Raw genomic sequence first — 13,908 nt, 5'->3', positions numbered from 1 at the left:
AAATAAATCAGATATAGAATACCTTCAATAAAACACATGTAGGTACCTACTTAGTAGAAAATAATTATCTCAGTATAAGCGAGCAAAAGTCACCAATAAGTTATTTAACAAGAAAACGTACTACAAATTGACAAAATCACAGGATATTTGAATACCGGGTAAAAAGTAGAATAACAGCTAGATAGGTATTACCCAGGCTGACAATAAGAGCTACATTGTGGGTTTCTTAGTCGCCAATATCATGAAGACACGATATTATGTGGCTTAACGTAGCTCATATAAAGCGTCTAGGAGTCTCGGATTATATCCCCGACTTAGTACTCGATTCTTGGTTGCAATCGAGAGCTAAACCAATAGGGATGTGCGGCTTTCAATTTGAGTTTGTCGATATCGACTTATCGTAGTTTAGTGCCGGTATGTCAGACTGTTTATGTCGATTTTGTGGTTTAGTAGTTGTGGCCGGTGTAGGTTTTTGTTGGTTTATTTGTGTTATGCATTTCTCAACTAATTAGAATAAACATTAAGTTACAGTGGAAATTCTAGTTTAGTGATGGTTTAGTTCAGAGGAAATCAGTAGAGGCAGTGTGAAGTCCCATGTTTAATAGTGTTGGAGACAGTTCAAAGAAATAGTGTTACTGAAATTTCCTTTTTAATCACTGCAGTAAAATGAACAGCATCAAATATTAAAGTTCAAGCCCATTTCTATTTTAGCTGATAAAAATAAAAATTTTGAGTTTTCTATTTTTCGATATTATCAAAATAAACTTGTCAATCTACCTGAATAAAATATTAGAACTTTTTGGCCTTTGACGTGTGAGTTAATTAGTAATTTAGACTCTGCCCCTAGGGTATGTACCTTTAAAATATACCTTCAAACCTTTTGCATTAGGAATGTGGATAAAATTCTATTAAAATTACCCTCAAAGGACTTTGTAGTAAAGTTAACCGTCGGTCACTTGACTGTGTGGGAAAATTAACAATTTGTAACTTTAAAAGTTGACTCTGTATGTGGTGTTCAAGTTATGTAGCCCGATTGTTTAAGTATTTTCGTCGTAAGTAAATTAACAACAAAAATAAATATCAAGTGTAAGAACTTATACTTAAAAATGCCTTTCGTTTTGATCAACGTAGCTTTCTCACCTATGTATTTATTTATTTAATATTCTGATTGCATTTGCAATGTTCCTAACTCAATCTAGGCGCTTGGATAAAACGATTTCATATCAATTCACTTCAAAGCGGGTCACGTTCTAGACAAGCACTTATTCCAAATAAACATAACTTCTAACATCTTCAAAGTCCACACAAACCTTTAAAACGGCCATCATTGCAACCAAATATTGGCACATAGGGGAAGGGGGGGCATGATGGGGTATCTAAGGAAAATACCAAAAATACAGTATAATCATTGCGTTTATTATGCTTATTTATTTATGGCACAATGCCTTATTAATCTAACTACAATTTGGCATAGTCTTTGGGAGATGAACTTATAACATTTTTTTTAAATAAATGATTTAATAGGAACTTTCGAAAACCCATCTTGCCCCTTACCATGGGGTAAGATGGGGTAATGAAAATGGGGCAAGATGGGGTTAGCTAATTATTATCACAATAAATACAAATATGAATTTCTTCGGTGTTTTCATCATCCACACCAGCACAACCATTGTGAGCCCAACGTCCACAAAGCTGGCAGCCTACCCAACCTTCGGATGATTTCAGAAAACTATGATTTTCATCATTACAATAGAGACAAATTGTATCTTCATCATCGTCATTTTTCGTCTTGGCTGCAACTGTAGTCTTTTGTTTCTTCTTAGCATTTTTTTTGAGCCGAGGATCATTAGGATTGGATACTTTCCTCAGTTTTTTCAAATTCTCCAGCTCATTTTTATAAGGAGTTGAAGTAATGACAGCTGTTTTTCCTCTCCGGTATTGCTTCCTCTTTTCAGTTTGTTGGACCAAAGGGATTGGCAAAATATCACCAGGGGATGCATTTTCAAAGCTAGATGTAAGATCGCGGCATACCGCACGGATGGGAGATTTAGAAGCAAAAGAACATCCAGGTTCAGGTTCGGGAGCAGATTTTTTAGTCACATCAGGTGTGACTTGCTCTGTACATTCGGTGATAAAATCTATTCTAACTGAAGTGCATGATTCTGTTGTAAGTTCAGGTCTTGTTGTAACTGCTCCAGGATGGGATGTTGTGGTCGTTGAAGATACAGTCGTGACTACTGTGGTTGAAGGCTCAGATGGAACTACCTCATATTGAGGCCCTTCGGCTTCTGTAACTCTGTGTTGCTCTACACTCGACGAGTTTTCAATATTTTGTATATCAGTAGTTGCAGCAGATATGAAATCGGCATCCGTAAAATTATTTTCATTAAACGGCCATATGCCACACTTTCTGAATGCGTTGATTGCTGTCGACATTGTAGCTGCCTGAATATATGCATTTCCAAATATTTCACTTATCTGAAATACAGTTACCACACGCCCTGGGTGTGATCTCAACCAGGCCGAAACAGCATGGTCATAATATGTACTGAGTGGCCTCATAAATGCAACATCTGCTGGCTGCATTTTATGTGTGCAGTGAGGTGGAAAGCAAAGTATAATAACTCCATTTTTACGTGCCAGATCAATTACTTCCAAATTTTGAGTGTGACTTACATGCCCATCTAGAAGCAGCAACACATGATTAGTAGGAGTAGCTCCGGAGAATCTGATAAACTTTTTGAACCAAGTCAAAAATATTTCGGTAGTTATCCAGCCTCGAGCATTGCAAACACCTTCAGTACCTGGTGGGGCGTGATCTAACAATTCTGGTTTCATTCGTTGTCTCGGAAAAATCATCAGTGGAGGCATGTAGGTTCCAGCAGCGTTAAAACATATTTCTACTGTAATAGTCTGGCCGCGATCTGCAGATGATAACGAGCCTACTTGTTTTCGTCCTTTCATGGCCAATATTTTGCTCTTGGTTTTAGATACAACGGAGATACCAGTTTCGTCACAATTATATATTTTGTCAGGAGTTAATTTATGCTTGTCATAAATCTCTCCGAGCAACTGGTAGAATTTACTAACGGCCACTTTATTAAACCCCATTGCTCTAGCTGCTGAAGTAGCTTCGGGCTTACGAATGGATAAATCTGGATGACGCCTTAAGAAACCTTTGAGCCAATCAACCCCTGCCATCTGCTTGTCAGTATTAAAATTGTGCGCCTTACCATTTCTCACAGCCAGTTGATATGCTAGACGTCTCAGATCGAGAGTTGTCAGCCCAAAAAGACGTTCTTCCATATGTTTTAGATATGCCACAATCTCGTCTTCTTCTTTTGTTGTAAAAATAGGTTTTTTAGGGCCCAAAGGTACACCAATTGTAACTTCACCATCTTCCTTCATTTTCTTAACATATCGCTCCAAAGTAGTCTGAGGCACTCCGTATTCAGAAGCGGCTTTTCTGTAGCCCATTTCTTTACTTAATACTTTATCTATAGCTGTTTTCATAGAAATTGTTGACCACTCTCCTCTTTTAGTTTTTTTCTTGTATGAACGTACCATTGTTTTACCTGAAAAGTACAATCGTATTAGGCACGTACCTATTTATAAACATAGATACCTAAACGAAGACCCACTTCACCATGTTGCCCCTATACCCCATCTTACCTCATACCCAATACCCCGTCTTACCCCAAAGGCTGATTTAGAAAAAATAAATTTCTCGAAAAAAAAATATTAACTGAACTTTTGTCTAACTATACCACAACAAAGTAAACAACACTAACAACCATATACGAGAAAAGACATAAATTGGGTAGTCATAATTACCTTACAGTAAAGACGTTTTTAACTGCGTAAAATTAGATCGACGAGACACTCAACGTGATTTTCGTTTGTAAACAAAAAACGCGTGCACTCCCACTCACTGTTTCTGTCGCACTGACGGTTGATCGAGTATGGCTTCCTATTGGGTTATTGCTTTCTGTTCGCAAGAGTCTAGTTTCTTGTATGTGTGCGTGACCCCGTCTTACCTCGCGTCCCCGTCATGCCCCCCCTTCCATATTGGCGCCAACGCAATTTGAACTACAAAAGCGTCCGAACAGCGGCGTACATTTTGCATGCAAATATTATGTGGTCACATGCATAGAGCGTTGTGTCCGTCCTACACTTAAATAATGACATTGCCAACTGAAATGCAATATTCTTGTGCAGCGAAGTGGAATATTTTGAAAAGTGTATTCGCTAAATACGTGTAGGTATGTCGAAAGTTCTTTAAATGCGCCAAAAAGTGTTTTTTTGATGTCAAAAGACAAGCATTGCTCTCTTCTTGAGTATTGTGCCATTTTGTTTCGATTCAATTCGTAGAATTTTGGAACCTATGTACGCCACACCGACCCATAAAATTCTCTTGTTTTGTTACATAATTTATTAATTTTATATTTTTTACGTAAAATAACATTGTTTTCTCAACTTTTCACACTTTTTGGATATATGTAGGTCAAAATTGTGATTGTCAAAGCGTCTAGGCCGTTAGAATTAAGTTCGTGCCAACTGTTTGTAGATTAGATACGTAATGGACATTATTTTCTTACATCTCAAGATGTAAGACTTCCCATATTGCAACTTCTTCTTCTTCTAAAAAGATTTATTTATATACCCTTAGCGTTAGTTTTATACAAAGAGAAAATTGTATAACTCAGGGGCTTTCACGCTTACACTCCCGTAGTGTTCCCTTCACTTTGAAAAGGTTACCTCGTCGGAAGATCACACTCATATTATAAATATGAAAGTTGAATGTTTGTTACTGTCTTTCATGAAAATGAATAGGTTCACACTTTTCTTGAAAGTTGGAAAATTGTATCGGATCGGCAATTGTTCTTTTCATCCATTGAATAACAGTTTAATAATGATCTATTTTATAATTAGGTTTCAGACTAAGTCTACCAAGGGGATGTACAGCGAGAGCATTACTGTCAGAAACGGTTAATAAAAGATCTGATAGAGCCAGCTTTTCCTCTCTGTCTTAGAAAAGATTTTCGTCCAACAGTGGGCATTGAATATAAAGTAGGTAATCAATAGCTCACAACTATTGTGAGTCAGTAAGAGTCACACATTCCATAGATTTTTGTTAGTTCGATAATAACACTATGATATTGAAAAGGATAAATTATTATATAACAACATTTTGTAATATTGTAGGTAATAATGGTAAAAGCGTAATGGAAATTGAAAATACCCGTTTCATTTCAATGAATAGGTTTCCGATTGTATTTGGCAGCAAAATGGAATTAAATTTTGATAGCAAGCATTTATGAACGCTGTTTATTGTTCTGTTTTCTGTATCTACCTGCGAATGTAGGGACAATATACAATCCATAGATTTTTTAAAAAGTGCTTTTCATTTTGTATATTAAAATAGTAGCTATACAGGAAGAAAACGGCTTGGAGGATGAGGAGCTATACAGGGTTAGTAGTCAATTCAACACGAATTTTTCTGGCGCGAAAGTGAGAATTCATTTTTTTAAATAAAGTCTTTCTGTGGGCAACTTGCACAAATGTTATTCTATAGTGGGGAAAACCTTCATAAATGTGAAGTAGGTAAAAGTAAAATTCGTGCGAATTGACTACTAAACTTACAAGTGGTCGTTATTGAAGTCAAAAGTGTATGCTGAAAAAAGTAAGAAACGGTGGTGCTAATTTATTATCAACCTGAATAGTCCCTCTGTTGGGCAAAGGCATCCATTGCAAGTTATCCATTTAATTGAAATTATCCTATCAATTTCGCTAGTTACAGTACCTACTACAATTTCGTAGTAATTCAATTAAACGTCCGTCAATGCTGTCGAGGTTTGATGATACGTTTTGCAGCGATCCGAATTGGATTGCAGTGTAGCTTTTAATAAAGCGATAGATTGAATCAATCAATCTATCAATCAACTAAGAAGAGATAGGGTTTGCAGTGAAACAGTCCTGATGGATCGTTTAGCCAAGTCTTGTTTTGTAGTCAGAATTTTGATCATTTCTCGTGTCTTGCATGGGAAAAAGTCTGTGTGTATAAGTCATAAGCACATCTCTAATGTGTGATAAAATAAAGTCATGTTAGTTAAGTGTAAATAACAAGACTTCTTTTTCTTTCTTTTTTAAGTAGTGACTTATTAGCTAACTTAGCTTGGAATCGGACAAAACACATACTTTTGATCCCCGTTCGAAGACGTGATTACTATAAGATGTGGTACCCTGGCTTCACATAAAGAAACACTGGTCTCGTTTTACCAAAACTTTTCTTCACACTCTCCTGAGATACTAAGGTATTTCTGGAGAAACAGCACATATTATGAACACATTATTTCCCCGTAATATACCACGATTATCTACATCCTACAGGAAACGTTTTACATAATATTTCACGAACACATGAGTAATTGGGCGACGAAGTTACAGATTCACCTGCGTCACATTGCTCGGAGGAAGGAAAGTTGAGCGGAGATGCCATAAGGCAGTTACCACCTGCCTGTGCCATCTTATAGTTCAAATACATACGGTGGGCATAACCAAAACACTCAGTTACGAATGAACTGACGCGGCGGTGGGATTCTTCAAAATATTTGTCAACTATTTTTAGTTTTACGAAAAATGGGCGGGTCAAATGCATACCTATTGTAGGCATAACCAAAACGCTCAGTTACGATTGAAATAACGAGGTATTTGGAATCCTTAAGACATTTGTTAACGATTTTTATATAACGATGGGTAGTGGGAAGCCAGTATAGTTTCTCGTCCCACAAACACCCGCATTTTGATTGACTGTCAGAATCGATGTCACTACTCACCGATGCCTTCGAAATACATATAGAGAGTTGCTACCTAATTGCTACCAGCTACCATTAATTGCTCCCACTTGCTACATCTAAAGGTGATGATCGTACTTGCTCAGGAGATTTTCCGTTATGCCATCGCCACTCGTCATTTTGTTCACCTGCGTCACACTGCACGGGGCTTTAGATAACAAATTACCGCATAATGATAAGAAAATATTGCTGGCACGATAAATAACTAACTTTTGTACCATGGTTTGTGATGAGTCATGCATTGGGGAATAATTTTGGAAGTACGTTTGGTGTAGGATAAACGTGGGCAGAAAGTAGGTTTTATTATGATAAAGTGAGTGTATGAGTATGTGTATGTATGAGATGTGTGGGTGAACCATTATCATGAAGTTAATTTGAAAATTAACATATAAAAAAAAATCAAACCTGCTTCTACAGGTTTGAATTTTTCATTGGTTGTCTAGGAAATAAAGTAGCGTGTAAGGTAGCGTAACATACAATAATGAACGTTAATAGGCTTAATTTTATCAATGGCGGAAAATAGCTTTCGATGCAGTAAATTATTTAAATTGATTATTTTAAGTATTTTCCTTAATGTGTTTTGATGAGATTACTGAACTTTGTTTATTAAATAGTAAATACATATACACTGTTCGTTTTTTATGTATTGTACAAAAAAAAAACGCCTTTTTGATAATTTAGTATACGTATTTTAGGATTTTACATGGCAACCATTATCTAGCTAAATGCCAAGGACATGAACTATTGATATCAGCAAAGTCAAGGACCCTTACATATCCATTGAGGAAAACGTACATAGGTACGTTAAAAAGATCTGAACCCAAGGAAAATATTTTTTAAGCTATTGCATAGCTTCTATCGCAGGCCTTGAGCGCGGGGACCAAATCCAGAAATTCCGTAACGAAAAAACCTCACGCTCCCCACTCCGACGGGCACGGTTTTTTAACTAGTTTCAACTGAACCTAGGTAAGTATATGTTTTATAACAAGAAAACATCATCATCATATTTATGGTATTACCACTAACCAGTGCCACCACAATTTTTTATAAGGATAGCAAAACCCACTACGCCACGCCACGCTCATTTTGCAAGTACAGTCAACTTCAGGTCAGTGGTAACAGTTTTATAGGAAAATCGTACTTATTACTATTGAGTTAAGGTGCATGACAGTTACCACTGATGTGCAGTCTACCGTACATAGTAAGAGTACACACACACTGCAAACTTTGAGTCGGGCGACTGTTTAGTCTGCAGTGCTACTCTAAATGCTTACGACTAAGCTAGCTAAGTTAGTCAGCACATATTCTATCTAAAGCTGGGTTACCTCAAAGGCTACAATTTGCTACAATGCGGTAATGCGAGCAACATGTTTCATGCTGCAATATACCGGCTAAAGCTATATTCATCTTGGAATAGCCGCAGCCTTAAAAGTACTGAAATCAAATGGCTTTAACGGGTTTACGTTATATAACAGAGTCGTTTTCAATAGTAACTAATCTATACACATTTAACAGCCAGTTTCTTCATCAAAAGTTAAAGCCAAAGTAAAAGTCAAAGTAATGTCTAAAGTAAAAGTAACGGTCAAATTCAATTTTTCTATTAGTTTTGCTGTCACTTTAGCCTTGAAAAAACGAATTTGACCGTTACTTTTACTTTAGACATTACTTTAACTTTAACTTTTGATGAAGAAACTGGCCGTAAGAAACTCGTATTAGTTACACTACTTATAAGTAAAAAGGAAATAGGATAGCTTTTTTATCACTGTCCTGCTACGGGAAGCAGTTATCTCGGGACGCGGGTGAAACTGCGAGAGGAAGCTAGTTTGCATTAAAAATGTACAATGCTATATAATATACACTATAAACTACATAAGATTTTTTAACCAAAACCCATCACCATTTTATGCTAAAAAACAGCTATAAAACAGACTCCAATCGATATATATCTTTATAGAATTTCCCGAATCATGCGTTTCCAGCTTATTTTTACCACCGATCTATCCTTGGTGGAAATTGCATCGACAATAGTGCGTGATAAGGGGCTGCCATCAATCTATACGTACTATCTGTACTTACATAGGACCAAAGAGAAAATATTTTGTTTTTTTGTACGCTAAAAACTCCGAAACTACTAACGCGATTAACAAAAAAAAATATTTCACTGTTGGATACTGTTGGTTTCAGGATAGCTTACACTATTCCCCAGTAATATAGGCTATATATTTTATCCCGGTGAGGGCAGTAGTTCCCACAGGATGTGACCGAAACCGCGGGAAAATGTCCAGTCCATATTTAAACTACATTAGGTTTTGTAACCAAAACCGTTCACCTTTCTATAGTAAAAACCGACTATAAAACGGACTCCAATTGATCTACATTTTATAGTTTTTTCAGCTTATTTTTACCACCGGTCTACCCTTGGTGGGAAATTACATCGACAATAGTGCGTGATAAGGTGCTGCCATCTATTGACGAGATAATAAAAACGCCGTTAAAAAGGGCTTTTCCGAATGGTTTGGCATTCAACGCGGTTATAAAAATGTTGTAAAGCACGACTATTGAGTTCTTTAAAGGCTTGTATAGGTGTTTTATGTTCTATCATAAACAGGGAGTCGAAGGGCGTATCGATCGTGCAGGTGTTGCAAGTCTGAACGTGCCTTTTTGAGGTTTCCAACATTCATCATGGTAAAAATGGGTTCTGTTTTGGGTTATTTTATTCTGTCTTGAAGCTTGTGATGTGTTTTTTTCACTATCGGCCGTTCTTAATAATCTAACTGTTGTTTTACTTACTAAAGATCGGAATTTGACATAGGTACATAACTAGCACGGATTCATGTTAAACTTTTATCTCTAGATATATCTAAGCAAATCTAAAGATAGATATCATATTGGATACGACCGTCAGTATATGACATATGTAATTATCTCAAGAAGACCAGTTAGTAAGAACTCTTTAGTTGAACGACCTCTTTATAGAGCTCCTAAAATCCAAAAAAGGGCTGCCTATTCTTAGTAATGTGCCTTCAAAATAAATTTCTCTTTCACATAATAAGTTAGTTACTTCTAGAAAATAACAAAAGAAAGTGTTTATAGGATAAAAAGGGAACCCTGTGTGGAATCTTGAATCTGTTAAGTATGTGACTAACCTATTTCTAGAATTATACGTTATTAAAAGAACATGAAATAGCTTTTGGTATTGAGGTCGGGTAATACAATAACATAACATAATGGAGCATTACTTGCTAACACATAGGACCACTTAGGTGACAAGTAAGTATACGAACAGACTGAGTTTCTTATTATTGGGGATAGTATGGGTGAAAACACAACACTCATTGATGACAAAAAAGAACAAGGCTGTTTTTAACCGCGTTCCCAAAAAGCGGAAGTTCTCAATTCGACCGTATTTTGTTTTGTTTTTTTTTTGTATGTTTGTTACGCGATTACTCAGCCATTTAATAATCGATTTTGATGATTCTTTTTTTCGAGGCAAAATTAACTTAGGGACATCCATTAGACATCGACTTCTAGGTCGATGCACCTTTTTTTTATTTTTTTAACGACGTCAAAAATCATCAAATGACCCCTCCCGCCGTGGGTTAGCAGCGGTGAGGGAGTGTCAGACTCTCACTGACTAAAAACCGTCGTGTTCCATCATAGGCCTTTTATGTACCAGGGCCGCGGTATCTCTTTCGAACAACCCGCAGCCCCGGCAGGCCTTGGCCCTGCTGGGCCCCGCTGGGGTTGCTGACATCTCTTTGAGGAACGCGCGGAACAACGCGCGCCGTCGACACGGGTCTGTCGTCTAAGTAGACAGAGGGACGATGAGCCACCCGAACTCACCGCCCACAGACCCAAGGTCGATGCACCTTAAATTAGTTTTTCCGCTTTTAAGTGTTTTTGAAAGTTGGTTTTATTTTTTTGTAAAAAGTTTTTATTGTAGAACATTAATGTTAAGATTAAAAATGCTTTTTGCCCGACTTAAAAAAATGGGTAACCTGTGTTGGCGTGACAACGTGACAGACAGGCAGAGTTATATTCGTATTTATAATATTAGTAAGTACCATTTCGTTTTATCTTTACTCTACGCTAGTAAAATAAAGAGCAAACATTTTTTGCATGTATGTGTTTGTACCCTAAAGCTACTGAACTGATTTGAAAAGTTCTTGCACTGTTGAAAAGCTACACTTTTCCTGAGTAACATAGGCTATATTTTATTCAGTTGTACTTCCCACGGGACGCGGGTGAAACCGCGGGAAAACAGCTTGTACCTTACTTTATATCGTCAAAATATCAGGCTATGAAAGTGAAGGAATAGGGAGTGCACCTGTGTCCGCGCAAATGTTTGTGCACTATGATATGTCCTGCGTAGTTGGCTAATCTCCTTACATGAGAACAGCCGCCGTAGCCGATAATCGGCTAGAAGGACATCATCATCATCATCATCTTGAAAATGTTAGTGTAAAAAGTAAATGCACGTTTTAGCACTTCACAACTAAAGTAAGTAATCAAATCAAAGTACACAAGTAAGTGTAATCAAAACTTTAATTATAAAATAACGTTGTAACACAAAAGTTTTTAAGCACATTAAAAATGTACGGTTATTTCTTTACTAACATTTGCTCTTAGCGTTAGCTGTTTTTTGTTTAAATTAAACTTTGTCAACATAATGCATTATGAAGAATATTAAGGTTACCACAACATAAAAATACAATATTTTTTATTATTTGCTCGGCTCTATAAGACTTGCTTTTCCAAAGCATTTTTATGCATGTTAATTTTTGTAATTACGAGAAAATATTTTAATGAATTTATTTTTGCAAGGATAAGTAATTGAAATGCATTCTTGTAAAGACATGCCTTGATTAGCGTCAGCAACAATAAAACAACAACCAGCTCTGAAAATCTTTCAGAGGCTGTAAGTTAAAACAAAGTTATTTGCCTACATCCAACTACACATAATTAGTACTCATTATAGTGTCTTCCTAAAACGTTCGCTACCTTCAACATGTCCAAACTGCATTACAAAATGAACCACGATGTAATTTTCCAATAACAAAATTAAACGTACCGTTGTTTGTGACGTCAAAGGCAAAATTATCTGAAAAATAGATAGTAAATAATGTATTTTCAGAAATAAACTTGTTTGTACAATGTTATCTGTTATCTGCAGCCATTATAAGTCACTTTCACGGTTAATACACCATTAGAACAAATGTTTTTAGGGTTCGTTTACACGGACGTTCCTTTGTCCTTTATGGCTTTGATCATATCTATTGAAAGCTGCTTAAAGTTTAATCAAAAATAATCAGAGCCGGTGAAGCCAAGCTAATCAATATTTATTTTTAACTGAACATTCGTTATCAGTCATGCTTTCACGATACTGATGAACTGATATATTTTTTATTAGGTACTAACCTTCATCGGCGGTTTCCCGCGCGTCACGTGGAAACTTTTCCTAGATAAATGAGCTATGTAACACTAGAAAATCTTTTCAAACCAGTCGAATAGTTCCTCAGATTATAATAGCGCGTTTAAACAAAGAATCGGTGGAGTGATGACTTGCGCAACACGGCTGGCAGGAGCTGGATGCGAGCAGCCGAAAATCGATCTCAGTGGCGTGCACTTGGAGAGGCCTATGTCCAGCAGTGGACTGCTATAGGCTGATGATGATGAAACAAAGAATCAAGCTCATTCCGTTTTATAATATTATTCAAAAAAATAGATTCTCACTTTATTTTATGTGGTAGGTACCTAGGTAGTAAAGTTAACCCATTCTTGATCGCATGTCAATTCCCGTGGTGACTTATCACGCGGCCATTCGACGCCTTGTCAATAAATGTCACAACGTACGTAGGTACCTTAAAGGCTCCAGCAGACCGGATGCGTATGCGTAGACGTAAGCGTAGACGTGCACGTAGACGTGCACGTACCATGAGTTGTAATGTATGGAAATGTATGAGACAGGCCACACCGCTTGCGCGCACCGCTTGCGCGCAGACGCGTCCGGTCTGCTCGAGCCTTGAAGGCTCGAGCAGACCGGATGCGTATGCGTAACCACGTCGTAGTCACGCGCGTAGTTACGGCGTAACGTAGACGTGCGCGTCGTTACGCAAGCGGTGTGGCCTGTCTCATACATTTCCATACATTACAACTCATGGTACGTGCACGTCTACGTGCACGTCTACGCTTACGTCTACGCATACGCATCCGGTCTGCTGGAGCCTTAAATGGCGTTTTTATAAAATAAAATATTTCGCACAAAGCGGCCAAAATGGCTTGCGTGATATAAATGCGACAGCACTTTGCGAACTAAAAGCTTTCGTTTGTATTTTGTACTTTTTTTTTCAGCTTCAGCACTATTTTTGGGAGTCCACTAGACTTAATTTAATTGGAGTTGTTGAAGGTCACTTTAGAGTTATCGCATATCTTTATAAATATTGTACATATAAGATGACTAGCCTACCAGGCCACTACTACTACTAGGCCTAGTGGGTAAAGAACCAACCTCTCGAGTATGTGGGTGTGGATTCGATTCCAGGTCAGGCAAGTACCAATGCAACTTTTCTAAAGTTTGTATGTACTTTCTAAGTATATCTTGGACACCAATGGCTGATAAAAAGGTGAAGGAAAACATCTTGAGGAAACCTGGACTATAGTCTGAAATCACCAACCCGCATTGAGCAAGCGTGGTGATTAACGCTCAATCCTTCTCCGTGTGAGAGGAGGCCTGTGCCCAGCAGTAGGACGATAAAAAGGCTGTAACAGTATAAGATGACTAGTAATTCTTCTCAGTCGGGCACTCTTGACAGAGTGGTCGTGGCTGTTGATGGGCAGGGTTGCGGCGCACTATCGTCGGGAGCCTTTAGGGCCACTGCACGTCGCACGATACCCCTCCATTTTTGCCGGTTTTCGGCATCGCGAACACATTGTACCGCAGTCGCTTCTGTTGTAGCTTTAATGAGGTCGATCCAGCGGGTTGGAGATCGACCCCTCAGTCTTGTGCCTTCTATACGGCCTTGCACTACAAGCCTCTCCATTGAGTTCTCATTTC

General features: G+C 37.6%; 1 protein-coding gene across 1 annotated transcript; it reads right to left on the bottom strand.

The window, feature by feature from the left end:
- Positions 1–1,599: 1,599 nt before the first annotated feature.
- LOC124644444 (tigger transposable element-derived protein 6-like) lies at positions 1,600–4,054 on the bottom strand. Its single transcript, XM_047183801.1, has 2 exons — positions 3,835–4,054; positions 1,600–3,575 (listed from the first exon to the last, which is right to left on the bottom strand). The coding sequence occupies exon 2, from the start codon at positions 3,565–3,567 to the stop codon at positions 1,600–1,602; it is 1,968 nt and encodes a 655-aa protein (XP_047039757.1). The 5' UTR covers positions 3,568–3,575; positions 3,835–4,054.
- Between the last annotated feature and the right edge of the window lie 9,854 nt (positions 4,055–13,908).

The sequence above is a fragment of the Helicoverpa zea genome, chromosome 2 (genome assembly GCF_022581195.2).
Source record: "Helicoverpa zea isolate HzStark_Cry1AcR chromosome 2, ilHelZeax1.1, whole genome shotgun sequence".
Taxonomy (NCBI): Eukaryota; Metazoa; Arthropoda; class Insecta; order Lepidoptera; family Noctuidae; genus Helicoverpa; species Helicoverpa zea.
This window is presented reverse-complemented; position numbering and strand designations above follow the sequence as displayed.

Bases quoted from the DNA above. Each gene is read 5' to 3' on its own strand.
- LOC124644444 (XM_047183801.1), bottom strand. From the start codon at position 3,567: ATGGTACGTTCATACAAGAAAAAAACTAAAAGAGGAGAGTGGTCAACA.